Here is a 16,985-nt window from a genome sequence, read left to right as displayed (position 1 = left end):
ATTTTCAAGGTAACAAGTTCACGTTCATTGGCATGAATCGTTGGATCACTTATTACGACAGATTGTGAGGGGTAATAAAACGTAAGCATCGGCAAGGTGTTTAAAATTTCCCCCCGTGAAAAGTTCGTAACTAACAACGTTGAAAGCATACCGGTTAGCGAGAGCGAAACGGAGCTTTTAATAACAAACCATAATTAATAACAGCGGTAGCTCATAAACCAGCGTCTGATCACGGACATTGATAACACACTAAAACCAGAATTACTTCCTCATTAACATGATTCATGTTAAAATGCGACCAAAACCGCATGCGGTTTATAAGTAAAGATCCTTCTCTCCTTGTCCCTTCCTTCTCTTTCCCTCCTCTTCTCCAGGCCCGTGAATAAACGCGTAGCTTGATCGTAAACTGCTACAACTTACTATCGTTCTTTCACCCAACCTCACCTTACATTCGATTATATTTGGATCGTGTCGAGGCCGGATATTCCTTTTATCCTTGGGTCAGGAAAAGAGCCACTTCTCTAATCACAATCAGACTTAAATATTGCAGTTTCACTTGCTCAGATCCTCGATTTTTCGTTCAGCGGTTCAATTTTTCCAGGGACAGATAGTATAATTGAATGAAAGTAAAAGAGAGTAAGACGAAGAAAGATATGAATTTATTTTGAATGATTGAAGAGTTTCGAAAAAATGATTATTTTATCAAAACTCCATGTTATCTATGGTTCTCATGAGTGATCGGTAGGAAAGGTCAAAAAAAACTTGCCCAAAAGGTTTAAAACCACTCGTAAAGTTTTTTCAAATACAACATGGATAACAAAATCATTATTTGGTTTTCGAGAATAGAGTGGGCGATAGAATTTTGCCTCACTAGCTTACTTCACACCTTACCGATAGCTGTAATTCCATCTAAGACATAACCCATGGTTACCATCCAACGCTCACTGCTCACTGATACCGTCAGTCGTCGGTCGAACTTTTGCCTTGTTCTTGAGATTTCGAAATTATTCACATGAAAAATGATTTCTAATTTTCTGCCACAACTACATTTTAGATAATGTAATAAAACCTCAGCTAACAGCATGTTTATTTCTACATTCTTAATGACCGAAATTAAATACAGAACTACAGAAAAGTAAGAAACATCCATAGAATTTTAATACAAAGCTTACGAAAACATTTATGAAAAGAAAGAATACAGGTTCAATTTTTTTCACACAATTCTAGAAACTTTAAAACAACTATTTTCACATTATCGATGGATAGTAATAAATTCCGTACGTGGTCGGACGTCTCTTGTTCTTGATTTTCACTCGTACATTGACAAGGATATGCGTCAGGTTGCTTGTGATCAGGCGCTTCACGGTTGTGGTTTGATATCGGTAGTGTAGTCTTCTACGTTGATGGTAATTCAAATTTTTTTAAATTGTCAGTTGTCAGGTCCTGACAAAGTAAGTGTAGAAACGGGATTTAATATACAACCGACGAGTTGAGTTTTATTTTTCAAAATAAATCTGTGCACCCGAATTTGCCGACGACAATTGAAAACTACAAGTTAAAAACAGGCGAATTGATCAGCGATATTCATAAAAACACATAATTGGGTCATTCTCTTAATGCGGAGATCCTATTATTTTAGATAGTCTAAATTCAAACAATACACCAATTTGTATGCAAAAGTGCCATCGCAGCGATTCTCGTTAAATCTTCAACAATTGCAAGTAGAATCTGTTGACTCTGTAATATCATACTCAGTACCGTGCAGTTATTATCCAGATAATTTCTTCTCTAAATTCAAAAGAAAAAAAATAAATCAACAATAATTCATCGGAAAAAAATGAGGGCGCACTATCAGAAATAAATGGCTGGCGGAAGTCACAGAATAAAATAGTTTATCACGGTGTATTCACAAGTGTCAGTTGACCGAAGGAATTTCTGTCGCATGTGGAACAAAAATAGCAACGAGTTACCTCAGTTTCTCTCTCTCTCTCTCTCTCTCTCTCTCTCTCTCTAATAAACTCTACTCTACTCTCTTTCGCGTAGCGTAAGTCTAGCAGTTTGATCGCGTAGACTGAAAATTTCCAATTATAGAACCACCCTCTGTCAAATACAATGTGCAATCGCTACATGCTATTTTGAAAACTTCCTGCCAAATACAATGACCGTCATTGCAACGCTTTACTTCAATGTCGTAGTTATGAAATGAAATTAGTGATCAAAGTTTCATCGCCAAGTTACCGAAAAAATTTGCGATGCAATATCGAAACAAGTTTCTTAATGATCATATCTAAGAGTTCTACATTTTAAAGCCGAAGATATTATTTAAAAACGATCCAAACGCGATTGATATGAAAAATAGACTCGTACAGGGTGAACAAAAAGTACAAGAAAAAAAAAAAGAAACTGAACCGGAATAACAAACACAAGTGTAAATTTCCAGCAGAAATGAATTTGGGGTCACCGTACGACGAGGTAGGTTTGTAGGAAAAATATATTTGCCGGGCTAGAAGTAGAATCAAGTCCATCTGTTGTCCCACGGAACGGATAAGGGGGCTGAGGTGAAAAGGGAGGGGAAGTTCAAGAAGGGCCAGAATAAGAACGCAGAGTCTATGCGCGTCGGGAGCTGCGCACTTTTGGCATTTCTGCTCGATCTCTGGAAGCGCGCGGAGCCGTCGCGGCGTCGTCTAGCTTCATTTTGCGCTAGGGAAGGGCTTGAAGCACGTTTTGCACACTCGCCAAAAGTCCGAAGGGTGTTATTGTTTACTCGATATACTTACGCATCCACGCAAATTGGTCCCCTTTACTCTTTTCCGTGTGAATAGGTAAGACTGGAATTTGTCACGGTTTGAAAAAGCTTCGTCGAGCTTCCGTTTAACGCGCGAGGTTTTTGGCGATGTGATTTATCGTTTTTTACATTAATCTTGTTTTGCTGAATTGTATTTAACCGAGTTGTGGAGAGCTTGCTTTTGTTTTTTTTTTTTTAATTTTCAAACGCTTGCTGTGTTCTCATTTCAATATTTGCTTTGCAACCGTCTCGCCACGAAGAATGATTCCCGCTGATTTTAACCACTCTTAAATGACTATCGTTGCTCGGTGAAACAAGGCCAACAACTAAGTTAATATTTTTCCAACCCTGGCCGATTCAAGCTCGAAATTTAGTGTCAAATCATTTCTGAAAATAGTTCATAAAGTTCATCCTTCTGACGCGTCCTAATTAATACTACGGAATTCGATCACCCGCCTTATAATTATTTTTCAAACCCAAGGAAATTCTTTGACTTGGCGTTATTTTGTTCTTCCTTTCTTTTCGTTCATGACCATTCTCGAAAGCGGAAGTCGTCGTTAGGCGCGGGCAATCAGGCAGCCGGCTTCGGCCTCCACTCGACTCTCGTATCGCGATCAGACGAACTGCGACTTCTTCTTTTAGAGCTTAAGCCGTGCAGCCATTCACCGGCAGCGATTCGCCGAGACGTTCGCCACTTGACCCAGATTAGTTGCTCTGAATACGTCTCGAGTTCTGCATCGCTGCTTTGTTATATATGGATTTACATATAATCAACCCCTTATCGCATTCCTAACTCCAGGCTTCGATGAGGGATCGATTTCTTCTCGTCATTCGATTGCGGCCTGATTCTAGTCGAGCTCATCCAGACGCAGTTTCTTCTCCTTGTCATCCGAACAGACACAGTCTCCGCGGAAATTGATCTGTAACAAAGATTCTTGGAATAATTCCCTGAATTGAATGGCTAAGAGTTGAATGATCCGAGACGTGTCTTTATTTTTTTGTCTATTTTCTTTAGAGAAAAAATCGATGCAAAATTTTTTAGGCTCATCTGCAATGACGGGAAAATAATAATTGAAAAAACTATCGTAAAAAATGTAGAACTTTTAAACTGTCGTGTTTTACCATTTATAATTCTGGAAATTCATCTCGAACAAATTAGGATTGAAAAATTTTGGAAAAATTAATTGGTCTTCCGTTATTACGTGTATATTTTTTACGTTTATTTTAACGAACGAAGAAACTAATTGATAAACATTCTCCCATGATTCTTTAGCATCTTAGATACTGTAAAAATCAACACATAGTATTTGCTGCAACAAGCGGACTAAAATTCATTTTTCATGTTTCCACCGTTCGCAAATCTAGTGAAAAAAGTAACCGAAAGTAAGATGACTGCTGTACGCGAAAGGGATCGCCAGTCCACAAAGAATTCTAAAAGATCACGTCGAACTGTACGGTTAGATTTGAATAATTTTCTCTTCATTTTTATTTTCGCAATAAAAGACGTCTGGTTGAATATTCCTTTCATAGATCTTCACTTTACGTCCTCAATATCGATAAAAAAGGTAGTTCATTTTTTCTATCGGGACTTCATTTTTCATTCTAACAAGCGTAAAGCAGTGGCTGATATGTTTACGCAAAAATGAAATTGCGTTGGCATGCAAAGCGACGTTGAGACTTCATTGATGTATAAATACTCGTATCAGGGTCGATGCTCGTCTCCGCCGACTGTTTTTTTTTTCTTTTTCTTTTTTTATTTTTCTTTTTTATAATCTGTATACTAATATTATACAATCAACGAAGAATCGAATCAACGAAGAATTCCCAAAATCGAAAGTTTTCTTTATCGCTTCGCGCCTTCTGTGAATGTGAATTTTTCTCTCATTCTAGATTTAGTTTTCAATGACGAATGATTCATTCTCGTTTTAAGATCATGCCCTGGGTTTATATGCGAAATCGACTACGGTAATAGAATAGTATGAAAAGATGATTAATCCTCTCGCTGTCTATCGAAGGTTAAAATAATGGTCTTCGCATTTCGTTCGTTTCTCTTTTCTCGTGAGAAACACCCATTTGCCAGTTTTAATTGACAGAATTTCGTAGAACCATCCGACGAATGACTTTCAAAAGTCAGTATAAAAAGAAGGAGCTGAATCGAATACGCTGGGATCACTCGCAAGTGGCTTTTAAAAGCGAAGGAAATTCTTGAGAATAAACTAACGGAGCGGTATCGTGTATTGAATATTGAACAAACTGTGTTATATTTATTCCCCTTGAGTTCAATTTCTCCTAGACGCGTACGAAAATGAATTTATAACAAATTGGCAAATGGAATACATAATTCGATAACGAATGAAGAAAAATTGAACCTCCACCTAAAACGCGGATGTAAGAAACGATGTTGACGTCAGGGTGGTTTTGAAAAGCTCCGGTGAGTGATTTATGCTCAGAGTCGCGTTTCAATTAGCAAAGTAAACGCAAACTCCGCAAATAATCAAGGCCTCACTCTCTTCGTGAATCATCATCGGCTCGCATCGTTCCGTCTTAAATGCCGTTCGGCAATTCTTCGCGCTACACGCCTAAATATTTACTCAACGAACACGCTGCCCACTTTTCGACCTTACAAAAATATCTTCCTTGTATTTTTTAGCTCTTTCAGGGTGGCCACGCACCTGGATTAAAATCTGGAGAACCTGGAGATGTCAGGGAACTTTAAATTTGATCATGGAAAAAAATCAAGTTTGCAGTTTTCTATCATAGAAATTGGAAATAATTTTTTTGAGATGAAAGGTTTATTTTTTTTTTTTTTTTCATCGAGAAAACAAATTTGACAAGACTGACTTCTTTCCGAACGGTTTGGGTTTTAGTAACTTACAGGAACTGGGAAAATGTCAGAGAAAGCTGGATTTTTAGGTCCTGGAAAACCTGGAAAAGTGATGGAATTTTTTATCCAAAAATTTATGCCAACCCTGGTCGTTATTTTTGCGAAAATATAACCAAACTGAAAGAACCTTGGATTCTGAATTCCGTTATTATCTAACAAAATCTGTACAACTATGTGCAAAATTATGCAAACCGTATCCACGCCGTTAATTCGCATTAACAAATCGCTGAAACAAAAGATTTCTTCAACGAATCGAAAGATATTACGTTAAGCGTTTGGTTTACAATTTTTTCATCCGCTCAGATATTTCGACGAATATTGAATATTTCAGCCAGTATTAATGCAATATGTACTAAAAGCTTCACGTGAACACTCAAAGCGAATGAAAGCAAAAACTAATGTCAAGTAATCCTCGTCTTCGTGTTCTAACCAAATATTATTCAAGTATTTGCAGTAACAACAAGCATGTACAAAATTTTTTTTAAATTTTACAACTAATATAATAAATACTTACAAAAATTAGTCCCAGAATTATTAAACTACACGTGATTTTCGATTACCGATATCAAAATCGAGTGCGATTGTTTCAATGTAATCACCGTATGAAATATTAATTTTCAGATGATCCCAATGATCTTAAAATGCTGATCGTGTTGATCTCGATCGCATTTTTACCATCAGGTATTTTCGGATTCGGAAAAACGGTTACAGTAGGTAAGCGGATGATCGTTTGTCTCTGTTAACCGTCTAACATACGTTTTAAAGCTCTGAGAGTTTGCCGAATCAGTAAAAAATATTCATTTGTACGCGTCTCGCGTTTCAAGATACGGTAACGTGCCAATTCTTACTACCGGAAACGGAGCAAAGATGCAATCGGTATTTCGGCTACTGCAGAACTAATAAGCTACGCTCATAAAAGTTACAGTGCTTACTTAATACTCGCACAATTTCCTTTTCAACTTTCAAAAAGCATGCGACAAGCTGCCGAAACTGAATACGGGACACGGGTAAAAAGTCTGAGGAAATCTCGATAAGGATTTGAAATTGTCGGAGCATTTTTGGCGACAGCGATAATTACGCAGGCGGATAACATGAATGAGAAAATTTTTTCCCGCTGTTTTTTTTACCCTCCGCTAGGTGGATTATTCGAAGATGACGATTTAACGGCAACTGCGTTTAGGCTGTCCGCCAATGTTTTGAACAATGAGAGACACGGAAATTCCAAATTTTCCGAGCAGTTTATTTACGCCCAGATGATCACCGTAAATAATGATACGTACGACGTTTCGCAGGATGGTAAGTTTAATTTCAGGTCAAAGGAATCGAATTTTCAAATCCGATGAAATTTCGTGACAATTACGTTGATCAACAGGGGTTAATCACTGTTGTAATCTGGCGTACATACGTCGTGCAATCTCATGTGGTGTCTGTCATCTTTGTCATCTCTCGGATCGTAATCCTTTGTAATCGTTTGTAATCCCTTTATAATTATATATAATCTTATATATATATATTGCATATAATCTTTGCATTCTTTTGGTAATTTTGGTAACCTTGACTCTGAATTGTAAATCTTTAATCATATCTTTGAAATCTTTGTAATTCTTGTAATTTCTTTATAATCCGTGTAATCTTTGCATTCTTTTGGTAGTTTTGGTAACCTTGACTCTGGATTGATAATTTTTAATCATATCTCTGGAACCTTTGTAATTCTTGTAATCCGTGGAATCTTCGTGTAATACTTGCAGTCTTTTGGTAAACTTGGCAATCTTTGCTTTGAATTAATAATCTTCAATCTTGTCTCTGTAATCTTTGTAATCCTTGCAATCTGCGTGTAATCCTTTCAGTCGTCTGGTAATTTTTCCAATCCTTATTTCTCTGAAATCTTTGTGATTCTTGTAATTTCTTTGTAATCTTCGTGTAATCTTTGCAGAATTTTCGTAATCCTTGCAATTCGTCATGTCTCTGAAATCTTTGTAATTTTTGTAATCTCTCTTCAATCCCTGTAATCTTTGCAGTATCTTTGAATTCCTTGTAATATTTGTAATTGCGTGCAACTGATTTAACCGTAGTCGGTGTACGTCACTTTTACTCGGTGATTAACTCCTCGTTAAAGTTTGCACATTGATTTATTTACGCGAGCTGTATGTCAGTAATGAAAATTCCATTGATATGTTACGACCTGGTTTCAGTAAATTTTTCTCTGTACTTGGCGTAATTTTCAGTCTGCGAGCTTGCGAACAACGGAGTGGCTGCAATTTTTGGTCCTCGTGACAAGATCGCAGCAAAACACGTGCAAAGCATGTGCGACACGATGGAAATTCCTCACATCGTAGCGAGATGGGACCCTCGACAAACGCGGGGAAACGGTGTGCTCAACATGTATCCATATTCGCAAACTTTGTCGAGGGTAAATTGTCTCTTCAGTTATTCAAAAGCGCAAAATTCGAGCCCTTTTTCCAGCCTTATTTTAATACGAGAACAAATATTTTTCATTTCAATTCTTGTACGGTACTGATCCTGAATCCTGATACCTGAAAAACGGCAAAAGAGAAATATTTAAGTTGAATACCGATTCGGAGATCGGTTCAAAGCGATAAGAGGCAACGGTGTTATTATCGAAGCACGCGCTTTTGATTGCCGGTTGCGATTCAGTTTATAACGTATTACGAAGCTTGAACTGCAGTTCATCGGATGCGGATGTTTGACTAGCGTGAAACGCTTCATTACCATACGCATGTGTGGGTCTCTCTGTTGGCCGCATGTGCGTAACAGACACAGAAAACGAGGCAGCGGTAAAAAAGTTAGTTACACGTTACCGAAGCAGCCTCTTATTATTTGAGATCTTGAAGAACGAAATGTTGATACGTCGGCTTTAATTTTGTGTGGTTTTCTCGTCGCGTTCTACAATTGAGATTGTTTGAATTTTTGGGGTTGAAAAATTGTCATTTCCATTTTAATTGGATCCTTTTACACTGCTACAGAGATTAGACTTTTGACAGATTATTATTCATTAAGTCTGGAACAAAACTTATCAAGGAGTGAAAACGACAAGTTGTGTATGCAAAATTACGTTATTATAGTTTATTCAAACACGTCTGTGCAGATATACCTCCAACTTGCTCAGGATTTTGAATGGAAGACATTCACCATACTCTACGAAAGTACCGAGAATCTCATTCGGATGCACGAACTTCTGAAGAGATGGAATCGCAGGGGACACACGGTCACTGTCAGGCAGCTACCCAAAGGACCGAATTACAGGTGAGACTCCTTTGTTCAAAATCTCAGGTTGAAACCGATGTCTGAAGTTTTTCAAACGACTGAACGATGCGAAGCTTTTATCGTAACTGAAATAATTTGAACCCTAGGTTCTCGACCAATCGACTTTCTCGAGATATTATCACATGAAAACTTCAGCAGTAATACTTCTCTCACGGTTATACCGAAGTGATCACTTTTTCGCAGGAAAGTTCTGGAACAGATCAAAAAGTCCGGAGACCCGAATGTAGTGGTGGATTGCTCGATTGACGTACTGCCGGATGTTTTGAAGCAGGCTCAACAAGTTGGCTTGATGTCGGACAGGCACAGCTTCATAATCGCGTCGTTGGTAAGATATAAAATAAATTTATAACCTGTAGAAAGAAAATTATTGTTCGCCTTGTCTTTCAGGACCTTTCCACCATTGACCTCGAGCCCTACCAACATGGTGGAACAAAGTTCGTCGGTTTACGTCTGGTAGACCCCGACCATCCCGTGGTCATCGATACCTTTGAGAAACACGCATCGGAATGGGGTGTGGAAGATCCATCTCAGCTCACCGCAGAGGTGGCCCTAATTTACGACAGTGTCCAAGTTTTTGGAAGAGCCCTGAAACAGCTTGACGATGCCATTGTGGCTGACACGAAAACTTCCCTGTGTCAAAACGTCGATAGCTGGGAGCACGGATCCAGTTTGATGAACATCATGAGATCGGTAAGAAACCGCAGTTTCTGCACATTTCTCGCAAGAATAAGGTTTGGTCTCTCGTCCAGGTTCAATTCAGAATCCCGGATTAGCGCAGAGATGCCCTGAGAGTTCAGAATACAACGAAAAGTGAAAACAAGAATCCTGTATGCGGAACACGGAGTGCTCGAACAAGTTGTTTACTTTCAGATCGAGTCGACAGGAATGACTGGGCTGATAAAGTTCGACTCGTCCGGCTACCGGAGCAACTTCAAACTGGACTTGGTAGGCCTGGACCTGGACGGACTGCACAAGATCGGGACGTGGAACACGACATGTGGGATTAATTACATCCCGAAACCATCGCTGACCGATCACACGGTCGAACTGAATCTCCGTAACAAAACGTTTATCATTCTCATAGCGATGGTAGGTGGGCTTAAACTGGGCGATTCAAACACTGGATGAATCCCGAGTTCGCAAACAAATCAATCGTGTTGTTTTAGACGCCACCCTACGGAATGCTGAAGGACTCAGCGAAGGAGGAAACTGGAAACGACAGGTACGAGGGTTTCGGTATCGACATCATCCAGGAGCTTTCAAAACTTCTGGGTTTCAACTATACATTCGAGGTTCAAGCTGACGATGTTTACGGCTCGAAGCATCCCGTAACCAAAAAGTGGAATGGCATGATAAAGAAGATCATGGAAGACGTTAGTTTGTTGATAAAATGTTGGTCATAGTCGATGAAAGAAGTGTACAAGACTGAAATACTGCATCGTGATTCATTGCAGCGGGCTGACCTAGCCATTACTGATTTCACAATCACGGCCGAGCGCCAAGAGGCCGTGGACTTCACCATGCCTTTTATGAATCTGGGTAATTATGCAGCTTTCGGTGCGCGGTGGGTTTCTATTTTCCAAAGGTTCCTCGACCAGTGCAACTTCATTCCAGAATGCTAGTCACTCCGATTCTTCAACCGTTCATTCTTTAAAATTAGCCTTTCTCGTACATAGTTCGTCCAAACTTGTCAAGTCATTGAAAGCAACCAAAAACGTCAGGCGTCAAATCAGGCCATTCTACCTTCGAATCCAATTCAGAAAACAATCACACGCCAATCTCTCTCGAACATTTCCCATAATCTCTCCGGAAGTTGGATAGAGACGGTGGGGGTAAAATATCGTGAAGGCGTAAGCTGCGAGGCGAGACCATAAAGGGGCGATCTATGGGTGTTATAAATCGAAAATATGGGGAGCAAACAAAGCTATTAGGGCTCGGGGACCGGGCCTGTAATTCTTCCGGAAGCAAATATGTCACTGACAGTAGGGACTCACCCTCACAGGGATCAGCGTTCTATTCAGGAAACCGAAGCCGGCCGGATCCAGTCTCTTCGCTTTCCTGATGCCCTTCTCGAAGGAGGTCTGGATGTACCTGATGGGCACCTACCTCGTCGTCTCCCTGTGTTTCTTCATCGCCGCTCGCCTCTGTCCCGCCGAATGGAGCAATCCGTATCCCTGCATCGAGGAACCTGAGGAACTGGAGAACCAATTCACTTTCAAGAACGCCTTCTGGTTCACCATTGGCTCTATCATGCAGCAAGGATCCGATGTAGCTCCCATGTAAGTCGAGTATCAAATATCAAAACGGAGTCTTGGCAGCTGGATTTACCGATCGCCTGACAGTCCCTGGCTGAAGGGATAATCGGCAAGCCAAATCGATCGTTCTGAAATGTCTTTTCATCTACAGAGGTCTCTCAACCCGCATGATGGGCGGTTTTTGGGGGTTATTTATCATGATCATCGTCTCCTCGTACATTGCTAATTTGGCGGTATTCTTGGTCGTTGAATCAAAGCCAGTGCTGATCAAAACCGCCGAAGATTTGTTCAACAATCCACACGGCATTAAATACGGAGCAAAAGGGAGCGGCTCCACAATCGATTTCTTCAAGGTGAGCAATTTTGTGGTTACGTTACTTGAAGCTCCGTTGATCAATGGGGTATGATACAGGGTGCTACTGTATCCAGGAGTGCAATGAAATATACAGTGTCAAAGTGTTTTCAAAGTTTACGAACCGTGGACCGTTTTTTTTTTTTTTCTGCTACTTTAAAATATTTATCATCCACGTTTCTTCAAAAGCGAACGAATCGTTGTTTCAATATCAGGCCTCGACACATCCCGTCTTGAAAGAAATGAAGGAGTACATGGTAAAGAACAAGAAGGAATTACTGCCATCATCGAATAATGAAGGAGTGCGGAAGGTCATGCAGGAGAATTACGCCTTCTTCATGGAGTCGTCGACGATTAAGTACGAAGCGGAAAGGAAGTGCAACATTACCCAAGTTGGAGGCCTACTCGACGCAAAAGGCTACGGTATCGCCATGAAGAAGCGTAAGCTCAACTTCCGGTACATTATTGAAATACCGAATTGAAACGAATCCCCGATAATCTCAAATGCTTGAGAAATCATTCAATTTCGTCTGGCTGTCTGTCTACAAGTCTTAAAATTTATTGGACCCATACGTGATTTCAGATTCGCCTTACCGGAACGCTAAAAGTACCGGCATATTGAAACTCCAGGAAACGGGGGTCCTTAAGGAATTGGAGAATAAATGGTGGAAGCAGAAAAGAGGGGGCGGTGCGTGCGAGGTGAATTTAATACCATAATATGTTTGAGCCCTCAAAAACAGCGCGCTTGAAACGGCCCCCCTATACGGATAAATGGGGAAAATCAAGCGCAGCTTTTGGTTTGGTAACCGGTCATTTTTTACGAAATTGGAAGAGTTGGAAACCGAGTTGTGGTTACAGATAATTACACTGAGAAAAATTTCATTCGTTACAGTAACTAGAAAAATTTGGTAAAACAGGCATCGTTAAAAAAACTGTTTGAATATTGTTGGAATTACGAAAAACGAGGTACGCGTAAACATTTTGCGCTATCGTCGATCCTTTTTTGGTAATTGCCACGCAAAATCAGTTTCTGAGGTTTACTCTACTTTTTTAGTTAAACAAGACTTTAACGTCAATTTATCGCTGCACGAGCGTTAAATTTTCGCAACAGTTGCAAGAAAATCTAGCAACAGTGGTCGTAATGAGAAAGAATAATAACGGATGCTATACTTTTCGGTAACAGCTAGAAAACTAATTTTCATTTTCTACCTAGAAGTATATTTTTCGATTGTGGTAAAAAATGAAAATAGATAAGGACTGAGCGGTAACCGGAACTAAAAATTTCTCTTAACGTACGTTTGGAGGAAGACGTAAAATTAAATCTAGAAAATTGTACAGAATATTCCATGTTCCAGTAACTCTTTTCTGAAAGGAAAAAGTTCAAAATCGAAATCTGACGATCGGAATCCTTGAAACCATTTCTTCAGTTTTTGAGTACGAAATATCGCCAACAGTCCGTACCGTAATGTTTTTACCACTGAATGTATCCAAATGACCGATTAATTATTAATTATTATCGTTTCGCTCTCGTGGTGACGTTTAGGCAAAGTTGTGAAGTGGTTCATGAACCTCAGTGACTCGACGATGCATTTGTTTGCGAAAGATGGGTATAACAAAGAAAAGTGTTCGATGATACGAGCTTCTGGTACGCGGTGAGAATACGCTATTCGCTTATTAATGAAAGCCCGATCTCGTGCGTGACAGAGCGGTATTTTACACGGCAAAGCGAGGCCCTGCTCTTTTTGTCCTTTTGTCGAACAAGAACTGAAGCGTATTACATTATGCCTACACCCAAGACTTCAAAGGGACCTGCCGCATGTAACCTGTCGTTTAGTTAATTCCGTCCTCTCGGCTCTTACTGGTAAACGTTATAGCTAAATACTCGTACCAACACTAAATGTTTACCTTAAGCACAGCTTCGGCATCGGCTTCGGTCTTCCAGCACCTGCTGGCCTCGACTTTAGCTTCGTATTCGGTGAAAGTGATGATTAGACAGAATTACGGTATTTTAACTGGGCACTTTGGTAGAATAGTTGTTTTGTTTTTCAGTCTTCGGGTACATTGAACGCTTCTGATGAAACTCGTGCAAATTTTTCCTTAGTCATTTGATCAGACCATCGTGATATTTGGTAGCTCAGTGAATCGAGTGAAATTTTAGTCAAATAGCGATGTTTCTATTCAGTTAACTATTTGTCGAATTAGGAACGTATGGACTATAAAGTAACATTAACTAAGTAATTCACTGATTAATTAGGTTCAATTATCTGTCAAGCGACTCAAAACTTTAATAATTAGCAACGTAATTAAGTTACTAAGCTATCCAAACTAAAAAATTTACTAAAAACTTCAGTTAAACAGCCAAATCTTTCTTTATTTGTGTAACACAATAGTTGAAATTATTCTTCAGCTGAACACAAAACTTTGTTCAAGTGATATAATATTTGAGGTTATTATTAACTATCGATAGTCATTAAATATATACGATTAATTTTGAGTTGAGTCTTAAAGCTGGCCTGTCGAAATTTTTTGCTGTAAACTTATCTGCAGCCCATTTTTTTCAACCCTTACTATTATTTTGAGGAGAAAAAAATTATTAGAGAGATCGTTCTGTATTTTACTCATGATTTTGGAGAAGAAATTTGAAAGCATTGATACGGATCGATTTGAAATAGCTTTCTTATCTCGTTGTCTTCCTGCGTATTGTAATATTCCGAAGAGAATGGATATCATCGATCGCATCCTGACCTTGCCTTTAAACGGGGGTCGAAACGAGGGTATAACGAAGTACCTAGAAGGCTGCTAATTTCTAAGTTCAACCATAACGGGTATCTCGACGTTAAACGGGTAATGAAGTCATTTGAACCGCGCTAATTTATCCTAGTTGACAAAGTTTCTACAAAGTTAAATTGCGACAGTTATACAAATTACACGCACCGTGAATGATGTTTTATTTTGTTAAATGATGGCGTCGAAATACAGGGTTTAGATACGTGGTCATCCTCTCTGGAAAACCACGACGGATTAAACCTTGCTCCGAAACCGGATGAACTTGCCAGTCCGATGCCAAAAGTATTTCAAGATCAAACTGACGCGGGACTTTTTCCGCTCCGCGAGGTTCTCGAGTATAAAACCAAGGAACTTTCGGTCCAGATAAGAAATTCATGAGCCGAATAACGACGGTCGTTTTTTGCGATTATGATCTTTACTGTACTACACGTACAAGTGTAGCGATGTCGATGAAAATGTGAGAGTGGGTGCCTACCTACTTTGATAACAAAGGAGGAAAACCGCCGAATCAAGCGCTGCTGTTTCACTGCTAGAATATGTTCAATTTCCGCAGGAAAAGAAGGGCGGAACCTCAGACGCGAAGCCCTTGGGTGTAGACAACGTTGGAGGCGTTTTCCTCGTCCTGATAACCGGCATTGCTTTGTCCGGCGTCTACACGGCCTGCGAACTGCTTTGGGCGGTTGGCTGCACATCGATAAAAGAGAACGTGAGGGTGTTTCAAAATTTTTCCGTTTCAATCACGCTCCGGTTCCTCTTCCGGTTTTTGCCAATTCGATACCTGACCTTAAATCACCTTCGTCATTCCCTTCTCCGCAGGTTTCATTCGTGGATGAGATGAGGGAGGAGCTGAAGTTCGCGGTGAAGTTTGGCGCCTCGAGTAAGCCGGTCAGACGAAGGAAGCCAAGTTCACGTTCCAATCGGAGCAAGGAAGATGACGTCAATGGAGCAAGCACTCCACCCTGGGGTTTGGGGTCGACGATTATCACCGTTGCATCGGAAGACGATCGACTCCACCTTTGATGATAACGGAAGAGGTGAATGCGAGGTTTGGTATTCGTTCAACGTCACTAACGAGGAAGGTATCTCAGGTCAATCTCTCCGATTTCATTTCTTTTGTAGTATGTTACAGTAGACTGAGAACTAAGCGTCACCTATGTTTCTTTATCCGCCATCAAACACTTTAAGGGGGTGAGACCACCCTCCAGTGTGAGACATTTTTTTTTCTTCTATTGAGAGAATTACATTTTTCATTTATCGTTATGAGGCAACTTTTCCACTTCGATTGTTTGAAAAATATTACGTTCTTGCGGGTGAAACTGCCAAATCACCCCTTAAAGCATCTTACTTTGGAGGGTGGTTTGACTTCCTAAAGTGTTTAATGGCAGATAAAAAAAAAAGAAGAATACGTGTCGCTTAGTTTTTAGTCTACTGTAACGTATTACAAAAGAAATGAAATCGGAGAGATGGACTTGGTATACATTTCCTGTCAGTCCTCGTTGAATCCAGAGGATGAGCGACTGCGGTGAATTCAGTTATCGATCCACGAATTATCGTACAATCGCACTGTTTCTATTCTACTTGTCATTTTTCTTCAAGGTACGATGCGGATCAATTTCGGAATTGCCACGATAACTGCTGTACGATTGCACCACTGAATATCGTGTGAGACATGATCTCTAGATTCAGGAATGCAATATCGTCAGACTGGTACACCATCAATATTTCATCTTGAAAGTGTTCTACTTAATACAGCTGTTTCACCATTCGACGAATTACGAACGCTGAATAGAGTGTAAAATGAATAGTTCTAAGGCACGCATTTGCGGTCCAATATCAAGCAGGTCGATTTTAATTCTTCAAGATACGTACTTAATTATAGTTTACTGACAATTTATTCGCTCATAACTATGCATAGGCTTAGTATAATATTACGCCGTTGGGACATGCGTGAAATAAACGTTTTCCAGCCAGCGGGTAATTTCACGTTGTACGCAAAGTTGCGTCGAGCGGACGGATGCTCGATTTGTTCAGCACCGTAAAGCAGGTGACGTGAAAATATCAAAGTGCAACAACAAGTGTCCGATTGAATTAATCTTTGACTTATTGACACGCTTTTCGAATACTTTGCAAACTTCACGAAGTTTATCAACGAGCAAATATGTGATACGCACAATCGCAGGCACATTATGTCCGAGGGGTAATAAAATGTGAAGACCAGGGATTGGCGTTTAAAATTTCCTGACCTATCCACCTATTCCGGCATATGAAGAGGTCGTAAAACGAACTTTTTTAAGCAAGCTTATAGCCAGCCAGGCCGCGAGGAGTAAGCGGAGGTTTAATAAGGAATATAATAAATAACGTCGGTGGATCGTAAACCAGCGTCTGACCACGGACGTTAATAATGCACTAAAACCGAAATCACTCACTCGTAAATACGTTCGATGCTAAAACGCGACCAAAACCGCACGTGGTTTATAAGTCAGGATCATTCTCTCCCTGTCTCCTCCACTTCTGTCTCACCCTTCTTCCAGCACCGCGGATACACGCGTAGCATGATCGTAAACTGGTAGTATTAAGTACCCGTGTACAACTTGCGCTCGTTCTTTAAGACAGCCTCGCCTTATATTCACTGCCCGG

At 40.0% G+C, this 16,985-nt stretch overlaps 1 protein-coding gene across 1 annotated transcript; it reads left to right on the top strand.

The window, feature by feature from the left end:
• The first annotated feature begins 2,515 nt into the window (after positions 1–2,515).
• On the top strand, positions 2,516–16,567 carry LOC107217683 (glutamate receptor ionotropic, kainate 2-like). Its single transcript, XM_046745283.1, has 17 exons — positions 2,516–2,822; positions 6,291–6,383; positions 6,807–6,965; positions 7,895–8,079; positions 8,776–8,933; positions 9,138–9,279; positions 9,342–9,644; positions 9,825–10,043; positions 10,121–10,327; positions 10,409–10,493; positions 10,957–11,233; positions 11,361–11,562; positions 11,777–12,002; positions 12,145–12,260; positions 14,902–15,054; positions 15,165–15,393; positions 15,945–16,567. Exons 2-16 carry the CDS (start codon positions 6,311–6,313, stop codon positions 15,366–15,368), a joined length of 2,709 nt encoding a protein of 902 aa, XP_046601239.1. The 5' UTR covers positions 2,516–2,822; positions 6,291–6,310; the 3' UTR covers positions 15,369–15,393; positions 15,945–16,567.
• Positions 16,568–16,985: the final 418 nt, after the last annotated feature.

This window comes from Neodiprion lecontei, chromosome 7, assembly GCF_021901455.1.
Source record: "Neodiprion lecontei isolate iyNeoLeco1 chromosome 7, iyNeoLeco1.1, whole genome shotgun sequence".
Classification (NCBI taxonomy): domain Eukaryota; kingdom Metazoa; phylum Arthropoda; class Insecta; order Hymenoptera; family Diprionidae; genus Neodiprion; species Neodiprion lecontei.
The sequence above is the reverse complement of the archived record's forward strand: the minus strand, read 5'-3'. Positions and strand labels throughout refer to the sequence as shown.